General features: G+C 50.4%; 2 protein-coding genes across 3 annotated transcripts in view; one reads left to right on the forward strand and one right to left on the reverse strand.

Annotated features, from left to right (window-relative positions):
• Positions 1-6,239, reverse strand: part of LOC310885434 (uncharacterized protein) — a 17,850-nt gene extending 11,611 nt beyond the window's left edge. The window contains exons 1-3 of one of the 2 annotated variants that reach the window (XM_083808848.1): positions 5,050-6,239; positions 2,414-2,461; positions 1,238-2,327 (exon numbers count right to left, since the gene is read on the reverse strand). In XM_083808848.1, coding sequence (XP_083664974.1) covers positions 2,453-2,461; positions 5,050-6,204 — 1,164 coding nt within the window. In that variant the 5' untranslated portion in view covers positions 6,205-6,239 and the 3' untranslated portion in view covers positions 1,238-2,327; positions 2,414-2,452. Of the gene's footprint in view, positions 1-1,237; positions 2,328-2,413; positions 2,462-5,049 lie in introns of those variants that run through there. The other variant, XM_083808849.1, reaches the window with a different exon arrangement.
• Positions 6,240-11,206: 4,967 nt separating this feature from the next.
• ARHGAP6 (Rho GTPase activating protein 6) overlaps positions 11,207-16,446 on the forward strand; it is a 325,502-nt gene continuing 320,262 nt past the window's right edge. The window contains exon 1 of the mRNA XM_083821915.1: positions 11,207-12,898. Coding sequence (XP_083678041.1) covers positions 12,446-12,898 — 453 coding nt within the window. The 5' untranslated portion in view covers positions 11,207-12,445. The remainder of the gene's footprint in view (positions 12,899-16,446) is intronic.

Below are 16,446 nucleotides of genomic sequence, written 5' to 3' on the forward strand. Positions count from 1 at the left end.
GCACAGCAATGAGCAAGGTAGCACGTGCAAAAATCAACACCAGAGCAATCACATGCAGTGAAGTTACTGGGGGGCTCAAAGACGCTGATGAAGGCCAAGTTTATGACGGACTACAAGTGGGGGGTGTTGCAGGGATATCCCACAGGTTTGAAAAACACCACTGCTAATACTTTGCAAGGCAAGTATCCTTAAAAGCAGACAGCAATTTTAAAGCAGCCACTAACACTGGAGAGCTAGGCAGAGCCCTGGCAATTGTCTCCAGCGCACAGAAGACAGGGTGGTCCGGTCCAGCACCAGTAGCAACCAGGAAACTGGGAGGTGACAGAGTGCCAGGAAGGGCACCAGACTGTAGGAAGACTGGAGAGAGTAACAAACAAAACCAACAAATTCTTGGCAGAAGGACTCAGCAACAAGCGCTAGGAAGTGCTTCAGACTCCAGCTGGGTGTATGCTGCTCCCAAGCAGGACAAGAAAAACATGACTGTTGCTGCTTTGCTGCTCTGAGTCAGGAGGTTAAGACGCACGCTTGTGCAACTCATCACTGGGACAGAAGGGACCAACGTCTGCTCATCCTTCCTTGCTTCTCCTGCCACCCAGTGCCCTTCCGCCCCCGCTTCCCCTCCAGATCCTGCCACTATTACGGAACTTCCTCAGGAGAAGATGCCTGCAGCGATTAGCGTGTAGCAACGATGGTGAAGAGACGCAGCACAGACTAGTGAGCAACAGAACCCAGATTTCCTGAGAAAACAGGACAAGGGTGAAATGATGCAAGTGATCCGGTGACTGAGCTAAAGCACCTTCTCAAAAATTAAAGAGTTTTACAGACTGTAATTGTATCTGTAAGATTGTTTTATATTCTACTGTATAGAACACTAATTTCAGCGTTCAGTGGACCAGATTCCCATTTTGGAGGCCACTAAAATACTGGTATTTCAATACAGTAGCTGTTACGTTTTCAGATAGACTAAGGCCTGATTCCTACCGTTGCCTCAACAACTGGCAAATAAACTATGACAACTACAGTTAGAACACTATCAAGTCTTCATAAAAGAAAACATTGCAAGCCAACTTCAAAGGCCAATTTGTTTCTTGTCAATAGTTAAGATTCTGTTGTGCTTTCTTCAGTGGAAAACCAAAAATTCTGTAAAAGGTCAGGTGATGGAAACCGTGATTACAAAAAGGGGAAGTGATGATATAAGAGCAAGGGGGGGAAAAAAAGACTAAGATTAAGAACAGTATTTAAATATAAAAATTTATTTAGGTGAAGTCACAAACATTTGATTTAAATCAATTTACAAACACTTCATGTTATGCATATTATTGAAACTATCAAGGAAAGGTAAAGGAGAGCAGATAACGGCAGTTTTTTTTTTTCTTCCTGAAACAACTAAAGGCATACCCTTACCATCATGCGCCTTACTGGATCATAGTATTACCTTGATCATACTCCCTAGTATGCAAGGGGAAAGGAAAAGAAAACAAAATACTGAGATGTAAAATAATTTAACCATGAACCAGTGAATATGATTTTCATGAACACCAGACCACAAAAGTGAAGTCTGATGCTCAGGATCCTAAGCATTCTATGAGGATAAAAATATAATAATAATTTAGGTCAACTGTTCTATCTGATCAAGAATTTTGTAATGCACAATTGGGCTATAAATTACTTCTGGCAATGACAGCAACAGTTAATCCATTTCTCAGAGACGAATGAAGAGGCGATATCAAGCCTCACAGAATTATTTTGTCAACAACCTGAGTTATACCAAATGTAGGATACTGTTTCAAGTCAAATATACATTTATGTTGCAGATATTCTCAATGAAATGGTAAAATTAACAGCTGTAACAAAACAAGTTATGATTTATTTTTTAAGCAAATATAGTACACAGATTATTTTACTTTTTTTTTTTCTTTTTGAAGTGTCCGGTTGTGATCTGCAAAGATCCAGGATTGCACACAGGTTTGCTCAAATGAGAAGGGTTAATCTGCGCATTAAATTGGCTTATATTTTCAATGTAGTATTTTAGGGCAGGGTTCTCCTCCGGGAGACTGTTCCTGACCTCATTCAACCAATGTTCAATTTATTCACCTTCCTGAATCTTTGCCCTCTTTGGATAGTCTGTGACAAGTGCTGCGCTGCAGGAATTCCTGTTTTCCAGCAAACTGGCTTGCTCTGCAGGTTTGTAGTCCATTGTTACAATTGCTGATTGGGTAAAATGAATTTCCTACGTCTTCTCTAGCACAGCTTGCAACGCAACAGAAGCAGAGGTAAAAGAATGCACTAGAATACCAGAGCTCCACTTAAACACCAACGGAGTCAGGCTGTTGGCACCAATAAGAAATTCTGTATTTAACAAATCTGTAAATATTTAAAATCCAAAGTTAGTCAGTTTTATATATAAACTCACCCACTTAGTCTGACTGCCATTCCAACTGGCCTTCTGTTTTCATGGAGTCTGAAATAAAAAAAAATAAATAAACTGAGAATTGTCCAAGGTTAACTCACATAAATTTGCAGGAACGGAATCTCAGCTATGCCAATTACTGCATTCTAATTAAAGCTAGGGTTTCTCACTTCCCTAAGCTAAAGCAAGCTTATACCTTTCTACTGTCTCCCCAGAAAGGAGGGTTAGCTTCAAACACATCCCTTTGTTGTCTTTGACTTTGTTTTTACACCTTAACCTTCTGTGCAGAACTGGTGAGATACAGGCACTGCAACAAACTGAAATTTACGACGCGTCCTACTGAAAGGGGAAATGAAATTGAGTCAGGCTGCCCAAAGCTGTCCTTTGAAATTATGAAAACAAAAATCAACTCAGACAAACAATCTGGGAGAAAAGGTCTCTGTAAAACTTCTTCCTTGCAATAGTATGAAGGTGAAAAAGCTCAGGCTCTGGTCAAAGCCAGTTGTCTATCAAGGCCTATTCTCTCCCATTTGAATTCTCCAATTCTTTTTCCCAAATGCGAAGCCACGACCTTTTACTTCTCTGAAGCGGTTTTAAACAAGGTAGGTAGAGCTTGTCACGAGCTGAGGCGGGGTGAGGGGGAAACCCTCAGGTCAACATTTCCCTGCTGCTGCCTTGCCAATGATAAGCTCATGCTTTATCCTAAGCCTCATCTACATTTAACAGCTGCTCAGATGATTGTTTCAGTTAAGGATATTCTTCTTTTTTAAACAGTTATAAATTAGTATGTGCTACTAACTAAGAAGTGCTCTAATAATAGACAGGTAGTTGAATCCACACTTAATGGTTATACAGCTTTTACTTCTCATCACACTGTTATTAGCGCTGCAGTTTTTATGTTCAAACAAATCATTAAGCTAAATTTGGGCGTTTTACAAAATATTTAGCTAAAATAAACACATTTAATTTTTCTTTCCGCAGCTTCTGATTGGTTCTTCAGATGAGAGGAAAAGTCAATGTCAGTATTAAAATCAGCTGGAAAATTTCCACACAATCAAAGGGGATCGAGACCTTTGGTGTCTAAGCAGCCAGCAGTCCAAAGCTCTGCACTGACACAACAGTTATCATGAAAGTTACAAGTCTGGTTAACGTTACAGGCTGAAGATCCGTCTCGGATGAGATGAAATATATGAGATATTTTCCGTCTGGTGCTCACATAAGATCTGTAGTAAAATAAAAACTGAGCTGCTGTTCTCGAGAACGGAGAAATCTAAACAGAGATATCAGAACAAGTTACGTAAATCTAAAACATCAACCACAGAAAGCACCAAGGCCACACGGCTGGCACTGGGACCTATTACAGTACTTGTTACGCTGTCTTTGTTTCGATTCTTTTTCTGCAGGTTGACCCAGAGATTCTGATAGGTAGAGAAATCAGGGCTTGGTGATGCACTGAATACTTGGAGATCCCCTGAAAAAGGTCCTCCCTTTCCAGATCAGACTAAGAGTCCAACAGTTTAGCCACTCCTCTCTGCTGAAGGTAACTGAGAAGCGCAATGTCTGATGAGCTAGCAAAACCCCCTTCAGGAACGGAAAGATTCTTCCTATGCACCTTTATTTTGTTTAGAAATAAATATGGACAATGTAACAGAACCCTTTAACCATCATTCAGCTGGCATGAAACTCAACATTTAGTGTCCAGCATTTTCTGCTCTGGGGATTTGACAGATTACAGCCACCAGTATTAAAAACAAAACAAAAAACAAAAAACAAACAAACAAACACCAGTACAACCCCAAATATAGACAAGCAGCTCTCTTTGTACCACTGGAGCTTGCTGTCACAGCTCAAGCAGAGGAAATAGTAGATTTGCCTGTGTACGTTCGGGGTTATGCCAACTCAGTGACACTTGGTGTCTGTAATACAAGCAAATCCTTAATGTACACAAAATCTTCCCTGCCTCCCCTAATCATATGCATCCTGCAAACAGGCCAGAACTTGTGGATTAAATCTACTGAGGCCCAAAATAAATTAAATCTCCGAATCACAGTAAGCTTGCAAGCCGCGGCCATTCAAATTGAAGTTTGTCATTATTTACGTCAATTTTCCTGGCCTCCCACACAGCCTGCAAGTACCCAATGTTCCTACAGCAACAGCAGAGCCCGTACTCTGTGTCCTGGTACTGCTGAGAAAGTTAATTCTTTTAAAGACAACACAAAGTAAAAGAAATGCCCTTCTTCTGATGACTTTAGGGAAACACAATATACCCTCAGGGATATGTTGCATCCTCAGGAGGGAATTACCGGGGTTCCTAACTCCCGATGGTTGGGGCAATAAACATTACACAAGCAACTGTTTGCTCAGGGAGCATTTTTTCCCCAGCAATCCGGCAATTCCCCAGCACACCTCCCACAGCAGCTGGCCGGGCACCTTGTGCGGCCCAGGCAGGTATGGCCCAAGCCTCGCAAACCGATGCTCGGCCCTACGGTGGGCCCGAGCTCAGGATCAAAGCCATGACGTGGGAGCCTGAAGACATCCCAATTGCCCATCCACTTTCCTCGCCCCTTCTCCTCTTCCCCTCCGCAGGGGCACCACTGGGGCCAGGGGATCGCACCGCCGCGGCCGCCGGCCTGTCACACCTGGCTTTTCTCCTCCTGCTTGGGGCTCTGGGCCGACGACGAGGATGGTGGCGGCGGTGGAGGTGGCGGCGCGGCCTGCGGCTCGCTCTCGGCACGCTGGTGCCTGCTGACGAGCGACTTGAGGGGCGCCATCCACTTCATCCAGAGGTCCAGGTCGACGTCGCCCCACGGCAGGTTGGGGTCCTTGGCCGCCCGCCGCCGAAAGTCCTCGTCGTAGCTCATCCACGAGGTGCCCCCGTAGGTGGCGTGCAGCTTGCGGATGGTGTCCAGGTACTTGAACATGGCCCCGCAGCGCGCCGGGTGCTTCTCGCACACCACGCTGGCGTACACCAGAAAGGCGGAGACCCACTGGTCCAGCGTGTCCCCCGGCCGCGGGCCGTGCTCGGGGGCCAGCTCTGTGTGGAGCAAGGAAAACAGGTCAATGAACTCCCCCCGCCAGATGCGCTCCTTGGTGGCCTTGGCCAGCTGGTAGCCCAGGGGCCGCCGCAGCCCCACGTAGGGGGTGGCCGCCGCCTCCGCCGCCGGGGCCGGGGCCGGGGCCGGAGCCGGGGCCGGGGCCGGAGCCGGGGCCGGGGCCGGGGCCGGGGCCGCCTCGCCCTGCCCCGCCGCCGCCGCCGCCGCCGCCGGGCCCCCGGCCGCGCCGCTCGCCGCCGCCTCGGCGCAGGGGCTGGCGGCCGCCGCGGCCGCCCCGAGCGCCGCCTGCCGCTCCAGCCAGCGCGGGTTCACGTAGACGGTCCGCAGCCGCGGCGCGGCCCCGGCCCCGGCCCCGGCCGCCCGCGCCGCGCCGTCGGCGCCCGGCTGCAGGCGCAGCAGGGCCAGGGCGGCGGCGGGCGCGCAGGCGGGCAGGTCGCTGCCCTCCCGCCGCGGGGCCGGCTGCGCCGCCGGCGGCACCGGGAGCAGCGCGGGCGCCGCCCAGGGCGGGGAGCCGCCCCTAGGCCCCGCCGCCGCCGCCAGCGCCTCTAGGCCCGGGAGGCCGAGCCGCGAGCCGGGCGCCACGGCGCCGAGCACCCATCGGGTCTCGGCCACCCCGCCGCGGTCCCGGGGGCTCCGCGACCTCCCCTCCTCGCGGCGGCCGGCGAGCGCCGTGCCCAGCGGCAGGGGGGCCGCGGTTCCGGCCCGGCGCCGACGGCGGCTCCGCCGCCTCCCACGTGGCATCGGCGCGGCGGCTCCGGGCAGGGCCGCGGCGGGGGGCGGGGGCTGCGCCCGGCGGGGCGGGGACGGGGCGGGGACGGGGACGGGGCCTGGGCACGGAGGGCGCCGGGGCTGCGGGGCGGCGCGGGGCCGGCGTTGGGGAGTGTGGGGTGTGTATATATATATATATACATGTATATATCTATCTATCTATATATATATAATAACCCGAGTGCCGAGTCTGGGGTGTGTGAAATGTATAGTAACCCAAACAGCGGGTGTACGGCAGTCTCCCACTCCTCCCCAGCAGGACAGAAATACGACGAAAAAATGCGTGGGTTAGGGACGGGGAGATCGCTTGCCGCTTACCATCACAGGCAGAACAGACTTCCCTTGGGGAAGGTTAATTGAACTTGTCGCCAATTAATAGCGCAGTAGGGCAGCGGGAACTCAAACCAAAAGCACCTTCCCCCCATCTGCCCTCTTCTGCCTCCTCCCCCCAAGCAGCGCAGGAGAACAGGGAATGGGGCTGCAGTCAGTCCCTGACGCTTCGTCTCCGCTGCTCCTTCTTGGTCCCTCCCTGCCCCTGCTCCCCGCGGGGTCCCTCCCACGGGATGCCGTCCTGCCCGAACTGAGCCTGCGGGGGCTGCCCACAGGCAGCAGCTCTTCAAGCACTGCTCCCACACGGCTCCGTACCACGGGGTCCATCCATCCCCCAGGAGCAAACTGCTCCAGCACGGGTCCCCCACGGGCGGCAGCTCCCCCCAGACCCCCTGCTCCTGCGTGGGCTCCTCTCCACGGGCTGCAGCTCCGGCCCGGGGCCTGCTCCTGCGGGGGCTCTCCATGGGCCGCAGCCTCCTCCAGGCCACATCCACCTGCTCCACCGGGGGCTCCTCCACGGGCTGCAGCGTGGAGATCTGCTCCGTGTGGGACCCGTGGGCTGCAGGGGGACAGCCTGCTCCACCAGGGGCCTCTCCACAGCCCGCAGGGGAACTGCTGCTGCCTGCCTGGAGCACCTCCTGCCCTCCTGCTGCACTGACCTGGGGGGCTGCAGGGCTGCTTCTCTCACATTTCTCACTCTTCTGAGGTGTCTTACCAAGGGTCTCTCAGCGACTGACCTGCAGAGGCCTATGCCAGGTAAGAAATAGTGGAACATGAGGACTTTACAGGGAGACATAGCCCTACAGGCAATTTCCTTTCTAGTTATGTCAAAGCACGTGTTGTTAGCATGGCACAGCCATGCACGTCTTACCAAGGTCACTAGCAAAACACACAGTGGCCACTTTAGAGACAGGACCAGGCTGTCGTAATACTTGGTCACCGTCCTTGTAAAGGTCAAACACAAGGAGAGCCAAAGCTGCTGACAGCGTGCTGGCTTCTTGCGTGGACTTAAATCATTCACTGATTCCATCTGCTTCTGCATACACTTTTGAAGACCTCTCCTCTGAAGGAGTAGCTTTGAACATGATGATAAAATGCCCATAAATCAATTACACTGTAATGTAGCCTTAAGATCTGTAAATAACAGAACTCTTCTGTCTTCACATGAGAACTAGAAGAGTTTTAGAAGAACTAAATGTTAGATGTGTCTTTTTGTCCAAATATCAAATCCCAAGAATTAAAGTGTTAGGAATTCTCTTGTAAGAAAAATTGTAAGGTTAAAAAATGTCTTCATTTTTTCATGCCTATAACTTCTGAAGAAATAATGAGTAGCAAAATGCGCTGATTTTCTAATTCACCTTTAGAGATTTTGTTCACAAGTCAAAACAAAATGCAGTCTTCCTTAATTACTGAGATGAATACATTTGTATTTTGATAAACAGTAATTTTTTAAAATGCTATCAAAACATGTGTAATGGTAATGAGCTTCTTTACATATTTTGATTTTAACTTCTGTCCAGGATCTCCTTAGAATTCCAGATTAATGTGTGTCATGGGCTGCCCAGGGAAGTAGTTGAGTCACCACCTCCACCTGTATTTAAAAGATGTATAGATGTGGTGCTTAGGGACATGGTTTAGCGGTAGACTTGGCAGTGCTAGGTTAATGGTTGGACTTGATGATCTCAGAGGTCTTTTCCAACCTAAATGACACTGATTAAAAACACCAGAGACTGTTAAAAGTACAGAAACATAATTTCTGTAAAGCCTGTCCATGCAGCAAGCTTGCTAGTACGACAGGTGCTACATCTCCAAATCTCCATGACCTTTCAAAGATGATAACAAGTGGTCTTGCAATGACATCAGCCAGCTCTCTAAGCACCCTCAGATGCATCCCAGCAGGTCCCCCAGACTTGCATGGGCTGGGGTTCCTCAAGAGATCCCTGACTCAGTTATTTTCCGCTACTGACAGATCCTCTTCTCTGTGAGGCACAAAGGGCTACAATACTTTGTTGGTGAAAATCAAGAAAAAAAAGGGATGAAATACCTCAGCCTTGTCTGTGTCAGTCTTCACTAGGTCACCCGTTCCTTTCAGCAGAGGTCCCACATCTTCCTTTTTATTCTTACACTGATACTGCAAATAAAAGAAGCTGCTCTGCTTGCCCTTGACATCCACTGCCAGTTCCAACAACAGCTGAGCTTTGGCTTCCCAAACAACCATGCCCGTATGCCCAGGGAACGTTTCTGTATTCCTACTCTGTAGGCTAAGACTGAACAATTTTCAGAATAAAACCGATGACTTGGAAAGTCGTAATTACGAAATGCATTCATCCCTCAAAATGTTTATGAATTCTTATTGCATTATTGATCCATATTACTACTGCTCCCTTTCAGAAATACAGACTTGAAAAGTTGAACAGAGATTTCACATTCTGGTAAGTCAGCAGACTACTGCATAAAGGCAGTGATAGGCAGCGAGACAGAACAAGGAATAAATTTTCTCACCGGATTTAAGCTTTCACTGAAAAAAAATATGAGAACACAAACTGTTAGCAAAGCCTTTCTGACTCCAGAAGTCAGCCCACACCATTGTCTACTCACAGCTCCATGAAAGACTGTAAAATTTCTCGGTATGTACTGCAACCTTATGAGGAGCAGCTGCAGCTTCACTGGTACGGCTTCAGAAGGGAAGGGCTGATGACCAATATGGGGTCGACTATTATCGTCTCACAATATTTCAGCATATGTGGCTACACAGCTGATGTCTTTCATATGGAGATTAGAGCTAAGGTCTGGGGACTAGGACAGTCTTTTTGTTTGGAGTTTGTACAGTGCCCAGCCTTGAAGCCCAGCTGCATGGGTGGTGCTGCCAGATCTCACAATAATGCAGTTTATACTGATAATCATAGAATCAGAACCATTCAGGTTGGAAAAGACCTCTAAGATCATCTAGTCCAACCTTTAATGTAGTACTAAAGTCTGCCACTAAACCATGCTACTAAGTTCTACATCTCCACGTTTCTTGAAGACCTCCAGGAATGGTAAACAGCAACCTAAAAAAATAGTAAGTGTTTCTATTGCTGTTGCCTCAGAAAGATACAGCTGGCAGCAAAGATGGGTAGTAAAATTGCCTACATGCATATGCTGGCTTTACTAACTGAATGTCAGCTGTGATTCTTTGGGTCTCTGTCTCATGAAACCTGTTCTCAATTTTTTTCGTGAGAGCTCTCATGGTCAAAACCAGCTGGGTAATAACAGTACCTGTGCTGAGATAGTGGAAATGAGAATGGTTTGCACCCACTCAAGTTAGAGTGGGTACTTGTAAGCTGGCTGATGCTAGTAACATTGCATTTATCTGATTGTTTCTGTCTCCTTTCACAGGTTGTATGTGTGTTGTGTAAGGATCCAAGTTTGCACGTGGAGTTTTGCTCACTGGAAACTCGTTGTGACTAACAGTCTCAGCTCTTCAAAATAAGCAATGCGCCTTACTGAAAATGGCAGGAAACATTTCCAGTGCGTTTGGGAGGTGGGCATGGCTGTTGTATCTGCTCCTCGTGCTCCTCACAGCTCTGAATTTCTCCCTCTGCCGGCTTCCTCACATCTTCCTGTCCCTATGTGTTCCACAGATACATTTGTAGAGGAGAAAAGTTAATGCTTGGAGCCACATATCTGTAAAGCTGTATTGTAGATGTGTCTTTCTCAACCACATTGCTAGCATGGGCACAGGAGTGTAGAAACAAACTTGGATCATTGCTTCATGCTTCAGACCTTTTTAGTCTCAGGCATGAGACCTTACTGAAGGCATTAATGGGGAGGGAAAATGAGGCTTTAAACAAAAACAGCTGCAACCTTAGCTGTGGAGGATCTAGCAGAGTTTGGAATTAAGCAATAGACTGGTTTATTAAAATAAGGGGGAAAAAGTTCCTTTCCAGAAAAAAAATACTGAGAAGCCCCCTCCCATATAGAGACAGTGCACAAAACCTGAACACCTGCCTCCCTTTGAAGGTGCATGGGCTAGCACGCTGCTGCTGGTTAAGAACTGTAAGTAATACCACGCCAGAAAGAACAGTCTGCTCCCTCTGTTGATGAAAGTAGAAAATGCTGCCGCGGAGCGCTTACCTGCACAGGCTCCAGGATGGCCCAGGGTTGGAGGAGAAAGTGCAGCCCGAGCGGGAGATAACTTGTGTGCTGTGCTCAAGGGCTTTTTTCAAACTAGCCCGTCTTTTTCTAAGGAATTTTAAGAGTTCCCTGCAATAATTGTGGGGGGACTGTGGAGATGGTGGTTTCTCGGGTCAAAGGAAGGAAGCTTAAGCCCCAAAGAACCAGTAGTCCGCTGGTGATTTCACCTGACGCAAGGAGATTTAAGACTTGCACTGGAGCTTTTAGCTGGTCTTTCCCTAGGTGTCTTCCACTCCCCCCATAAATTAAGTATAGGTCTGGAAGCAAAACGGGATTTGTGTTTGTGTTTTGCTTTTCACCCCCCAAAAATTAATGGTTGTGCTCCTCACTGACAACAGAGCAGCAGATGTGAACTCACCCATGAAGCTAACGGTTAAGTGCAGCTTAATAAAGTTGAAGCACTAATTAAGTGGTGGCGTGGGGCCTCCAGAAAGAACCCTACAACCGTCGCTGTTATTTCCAGTGGGGGGAGGACTTTGCATTCCCAGCTGGGGCTGGGGGCAGGAGTCAGATCCTGTGGCGAGGGACCGCTTCCTCTGCTCCAGGTGGGCAGGGGCTGGCCGGCTGCCACGCAGCAGGGGCTGTGCAGTGTTCTTCCTTTGCCGGCGCTCTGCTCCCGCGCTTCCTCGCGTTTTTGGCCCTCCTACGCTCGTCCCTTTCTCCTGATAAAGGTTTCCTTGTCTGCGCTTGGAGAGAGAGCAGAGAAAGTCTCTAGAACGGATCAGCTGGTGACATGAGCGTCCACGTCCCTTTGCGTGGAGTTGTTCAGCTCAGGCTGTCAGAAGCGGCCGAGTGCGTGCTCAAAACATGTGTTGGCTGTGCTGGAGATGGACAGACCACCTCAGGCTGGCAGAGGACGGAAGGCACAGGCCTGAAGGCGTTGGCTGGCCGAGGCCTGCTGCTGGCAGCCCCACAGATGTGTGCCGCAGGCCGGCAGCGCTCCGCAGCCCACACCAGGCCAGCCCTCGGGGTCCCGGCGCTCTGCAGGACACCGCCGGGGAGCAGACGGGGACCCCGGCCACCTGCCCTGCGGGGCCCCGCTCTCCACCACAGACTGCGGGACGGGGCTGCAGCCCTGCTCCTGGCATGGGGCACACTGGGGTGTTCCAGGCACCAGTCCCTGGGAGAACCCCCAAAAAGCCCCGGCAGCCCCTTGGGACACGGTCCCTGCCCCGAACGCCACCGGGCAGCGCCAGGGCGGCCGCGGGGAGCAGCTCCCGGCCGGGGCCGCCGCCGCCGCCCCGACGACGTCCCCGGGAGCGGCCCGGCACGGCTCGGCACGGCTCGGCTCGCCTTGGGAAGGGACCCATCGGTCCCGGTCGCCCGTGGACCCGTGGGTCCGTGTGCGGCGAGCGGCCCGGTGCGCATCGCGGCCGCGGGGGGAGTGCCTCTGGCAGGCTGCGGCGCGCTGAGATAAAAGCTCCGCGGCTGCCTCCTTCCCTCCCCTTTTCTCTCGCAACTTTTCTTTTTTTTTTTTTTTTTCCCTTTTCCCTCCCTCCCCTCCCAGCAAAGTGACCGCGGCGGCAGCAGCCCCGAGCGGGACGCGGGACGCCGCCATGAGCCCCCCGGTGCCGCCGTCGAGCCGCGCCGCCGGGGGCTGAGCCCGGGCGCTGGGCGGGGGTGGGGGGGGGGGGCCGCGGCCGGGACCGGAGACCGGGAGAGAGCCGGGACCCCCCCGGCCACCCCCCCGGGGCCAGCGGCCGCCGCGATGTCGGCGCAGAGCCTGCTGAGCAGCGTCTTCTCCTGCTCCTCCCCGGCCGCCCCCGCCGCCAGGAGCCTCTCCAAGCGGAGGCTCCGCCAGACGCGCAGCCTCGACCCCGCCATCATCGGCGGCGGCCGGGACGAGGGCGAGGGCCGGGGGCGGGCGGCCGGCAGCCCCCCGGGGGAGCGCCGCGGTGCCCGGGGCGCCCCTCCGCCGCCCCACGGCTTCTCGTCGTCCACCCCCAGCACCCCGCTGGAGCGCTCGCCGCCGGGCAGCGGCCTCTTCGAGCCGGACAGCCCCCGCGGGAAGCGCAGCCCCGGCCGGGAGCTGCCCTTCCTGGCTCGCACGCCGTCGGCCAACAGCATCTTCTCGTCGCCCCGCCGCTGGCTGCAGCAGAGGAAGGGGCAGCCCTCGCCGCCCGGGCCGCGCCCCGCCGCCTACGTCGTGTGGAGATCCGAGGTAGGACCGCCGGCACCCGCCACCCCCCGTCGGGGCCGCGCCGCCGGGGGAAGGCTCCGTGCGCGGCCCCCACCCGCCTTCACGCCTCGCAACCTTCCCTCCCCGCCTCGCAACCCCCCCGCCTTCACGCCTCGCCGCCGTCCCGCCTTCACGCCTCGCCACCTGCCCTCGGCGAGGCTCCTCGCAACCGCTGCGAGTTGCGTTAAGGGGGGCACTGAGCGCCCCGCCGTTTGCTTGGATTCGTCGAAAAAGCGTTACCTCGCGCAGGGAGCTGGCGTCCGCGCACCTGCCGCTTGGCGTGGTGCGTCAGCGCCCGGATGGAGACGTCAGGTCGACAGGGGCCGCAAAGCAAAGCTGTCTAGCAGTTTTTGAAAATGGGTTATTGGTATTTAGCTTCGCGATGAGACGTTGCTCAGAATTAGCCGGGCTTCATCGCGATGCCTGAATCATGAGTTTGTTAAAAGTTTGTGATTTCAGAGTGACTTTGTGGGACACTTGCGGTGTCAGTGACAAGAAGCCGTGAGACGGTGCGTAATGGCTTTGGTCTTGAGACGCTCACGCTCTTTAAGGGTGAGATGCCAGCTTATCCACTTAGGGTTTCGTGAGGAACTTCCAAAAGTGTAAGCCACGTAAGATTTGCTGGGCAGAATTTCCCGACGCCAAGGCTCTGAGCACAGTCTCAGGTCTGCAAGTGGAAGTGGGTCTTTCTCATCACCAACTCCACGTGACGGTGTCAGACGCTCAGGGCACGTAAGGGTTAGCTTTCCTGGCATTTTTCACAAGTCTCTGTGTTGTTAGACCACGTAGCATCGCACACCTTCAAAAATATGTTGTTTCCCCTAATTTGGTATGTATCTAGTACTTTTAAATAGTCGAATTTGAGGGGAGTTACATTGCTGATAATGTGATTGCGCTACGTCACAATGTAATTTGTAGCTTAATGTGAACGCAGGGTAGTTCGATGGGATATTACAGTTTGGCTCTCTGAGAAATTGCTTTTTGCTCGCTTGGACCTGGGAAAGTGTCTTTCATCTGGTTAACAAATGGATGCTCACAATAATGAAGTGTGGTCTTATATTTTGAAGGCATCTGTCATACTGGTAAGGCCTAATTTTTACAGTAACCGATACCTATGTGTGAGTGCAGTTAAAAAAAAAAAGGCCTTTATGTCAGAAGAAAAATGCATGCCGTTCTGCCATAGGAGAACAGTTTTGAGCTATGTGCAATAAGGAGCGGCAAGTGCCCATGCTTGTGCTAAATCCCCGTGTCCGGGCTGGCCGCGGGACCCTTGCCCTGCAGGAGCATCTCTGCAGCTGTCTGCCCGGCCGTGGTGGCGTTGGATATCCTTGCGGGACCTTGTGCCTCTCGGGTGTAGACTTTCTGCTTTCGAGATGTTATGCAAGTGTTGTCTTGATGGTAACTCTCAGCAACGCCAGGTATAAGTGATATTATACTCTGTTTGAAAAGAAACTTCACCCAAACATTTTGACCGCTTTCCCCCCTCTCATTGTAGGCATGCATCCTAATGTTGACCGTTCAATTTGTTTTCATCATACAGTGGCATTGTTCATAAAGGATTTAGTTGATTACGTCCTCTTTAGACTTCACTGACAAAGGACCTGCTCAGTTTTCTGGAAGTAAAGGGTTCTCTGCTTCTGTGGCAAAGCAAGCATGCTTGGGAAGGTGAAAATAACACATTTTACTGGGTGAAAAGGAGATATTTATTTATTTATTTATTATTGTAACTTTAAAAGGTCTAATTATTCAAATTATTGCATCCTCAGTAGGGTTAGTAGTTCAGGTCTCCTGGAGCTTGAGAAATGAAGGACAGCATGGCAATGATGATACTCTGCTGCAGAAGATAACTGTATAGAAGATAGCAAGCCAAAAAGCAACATGGAAGGTTTTGATCTGAGAACTTAAAAAATGCCATCCTATTAGCTAGGGAATAAAAGAAGTACTCATTACAAAACCTGTTTTTGTTACCTCCTTTCCAATATCATCAGTATAATTGCACTTTTTGGAAAACGTTTCCTTAAAGCCACTGTGCAAGCAGCAGTTCTTTTCTTCCCATTACCTTGATCTCTAAAGTGGTAAAGACAAGTACGAATGTAATGGAGATTTTATCTTTGGAACCCGCCAAGATAATAAGTTTGGAGCAGGTCATCCTTCACCCACATCCGTGCCGTGATATATCGGATGACGTGGTGGGGATGCAGCTTGCAGCAAGGGTTTCTACATGAGAGCCGCCGGTACAGCCCTGCTGCTCAGGGCATGTTACCCAGAGGTCGGGGGGTCCTGCGTATGAGGCCGAAACAGATGCAATAGTGTTGATGGGAGGTCACGAGAAGGATGGATTGTTTGTTTTACCTTTTTTATTTTAGTCATTCGATTTCAGCGTTTTATGCCCTTTCTGCTGGCTGAGAGATGGGAAGTTTACTGCTCGGGTTAAGTGGCAGGGCATAAGTAATTTTTAATGGGATGTCAGAATGCACTGAGGATTTCATGTTTGAGCAGCAGGTCACACCTAGAGGCTTTCCATGAAGAAAGGTTTTAAGCTCACATTCTCCATTCACAGGTTTTTGGATGTGAAGCATCATGTGACAGGGTGACTCTAACTCGCTGGTTATCTCTCTCTTCTTTATCAGCATTTAATTTTATTCTCAAGAACGCTTTACAGTTGTAAAGAATATTTTTAGTAGGGCTTTACTTCACTAACAGAAATTTTTCCCTGTTCTGTTATCTGCTCATGCATAAGCTGCTTAAAAAGAAAAACTCTTCCCGGTGAACTCAGAGATGACAGTTTCCAGTGGTTTCAGTAAATTGTAAGGCAAAGCTGCGGGGGATTTCTAACAGAGGGAAAAAGCATTTATCCGCAATTCCCATCAGATTTCAGCTGGTTTTTTTAAGTCCTTTTAATTTTTTCACTTACAAAATTAGGTCTATTAAGATCATTATGCTTTTTTTTTTTTTTTAAAATAAGGCTATGTGACCAGATATCATGGAAAAATGTAGTAAAAATATGGAGAGATACCTTAAAGTCTCAATTCTGCCAACGTTTAGTTGCATATCTGTGCTTGAGTATATAGGTAGTCCCACAATAGTCCCCATCAACTTAAGGGCACAAGCGTTTCACAGTGAGTGATGGGGTTACGTTCACCAGGTGAGAAGTCCGGCAGGGCTGGATATTGATAGATCGGTGTGAAGTCTTGAGTGTGTTAAGTGTTCTGCTTATTTTTCTAAACGAAAGGAGATGGGAAGATGGGAATGGAAAGCCACAGCATGTGTATAGGAAATACGGCAAATTATGTAAATGTATCTGAGTAATCTCTTTGTTACGATAAACCAAATCTACACTTAGCTTATATGGCCTGATTATTTTGCTGTCATACTCTGAGAATTACTGAATGATGAAACATCAGCATCTCCAGCTTTTGGGGGGAGAGCTGCTTTTAAAGGAATGGCAGCATGAAATCTGAAGCCTTCTGCTGGCTTGCCAGGCTGCTGGGAGGCAGGAGGACCTGCCACAAGGAGGGGAGAGGTTGTGA

The sequence above is a fragment of the Anser anser genome (assembly GCF_964211835.1).
Source record: "Anser anser genome assembly, chromosome: 1".
NCBI lineage: Eukaryota > Metazoa > Chordata > Aves > Anseriformes > Anatidae > Anser > Anser anser.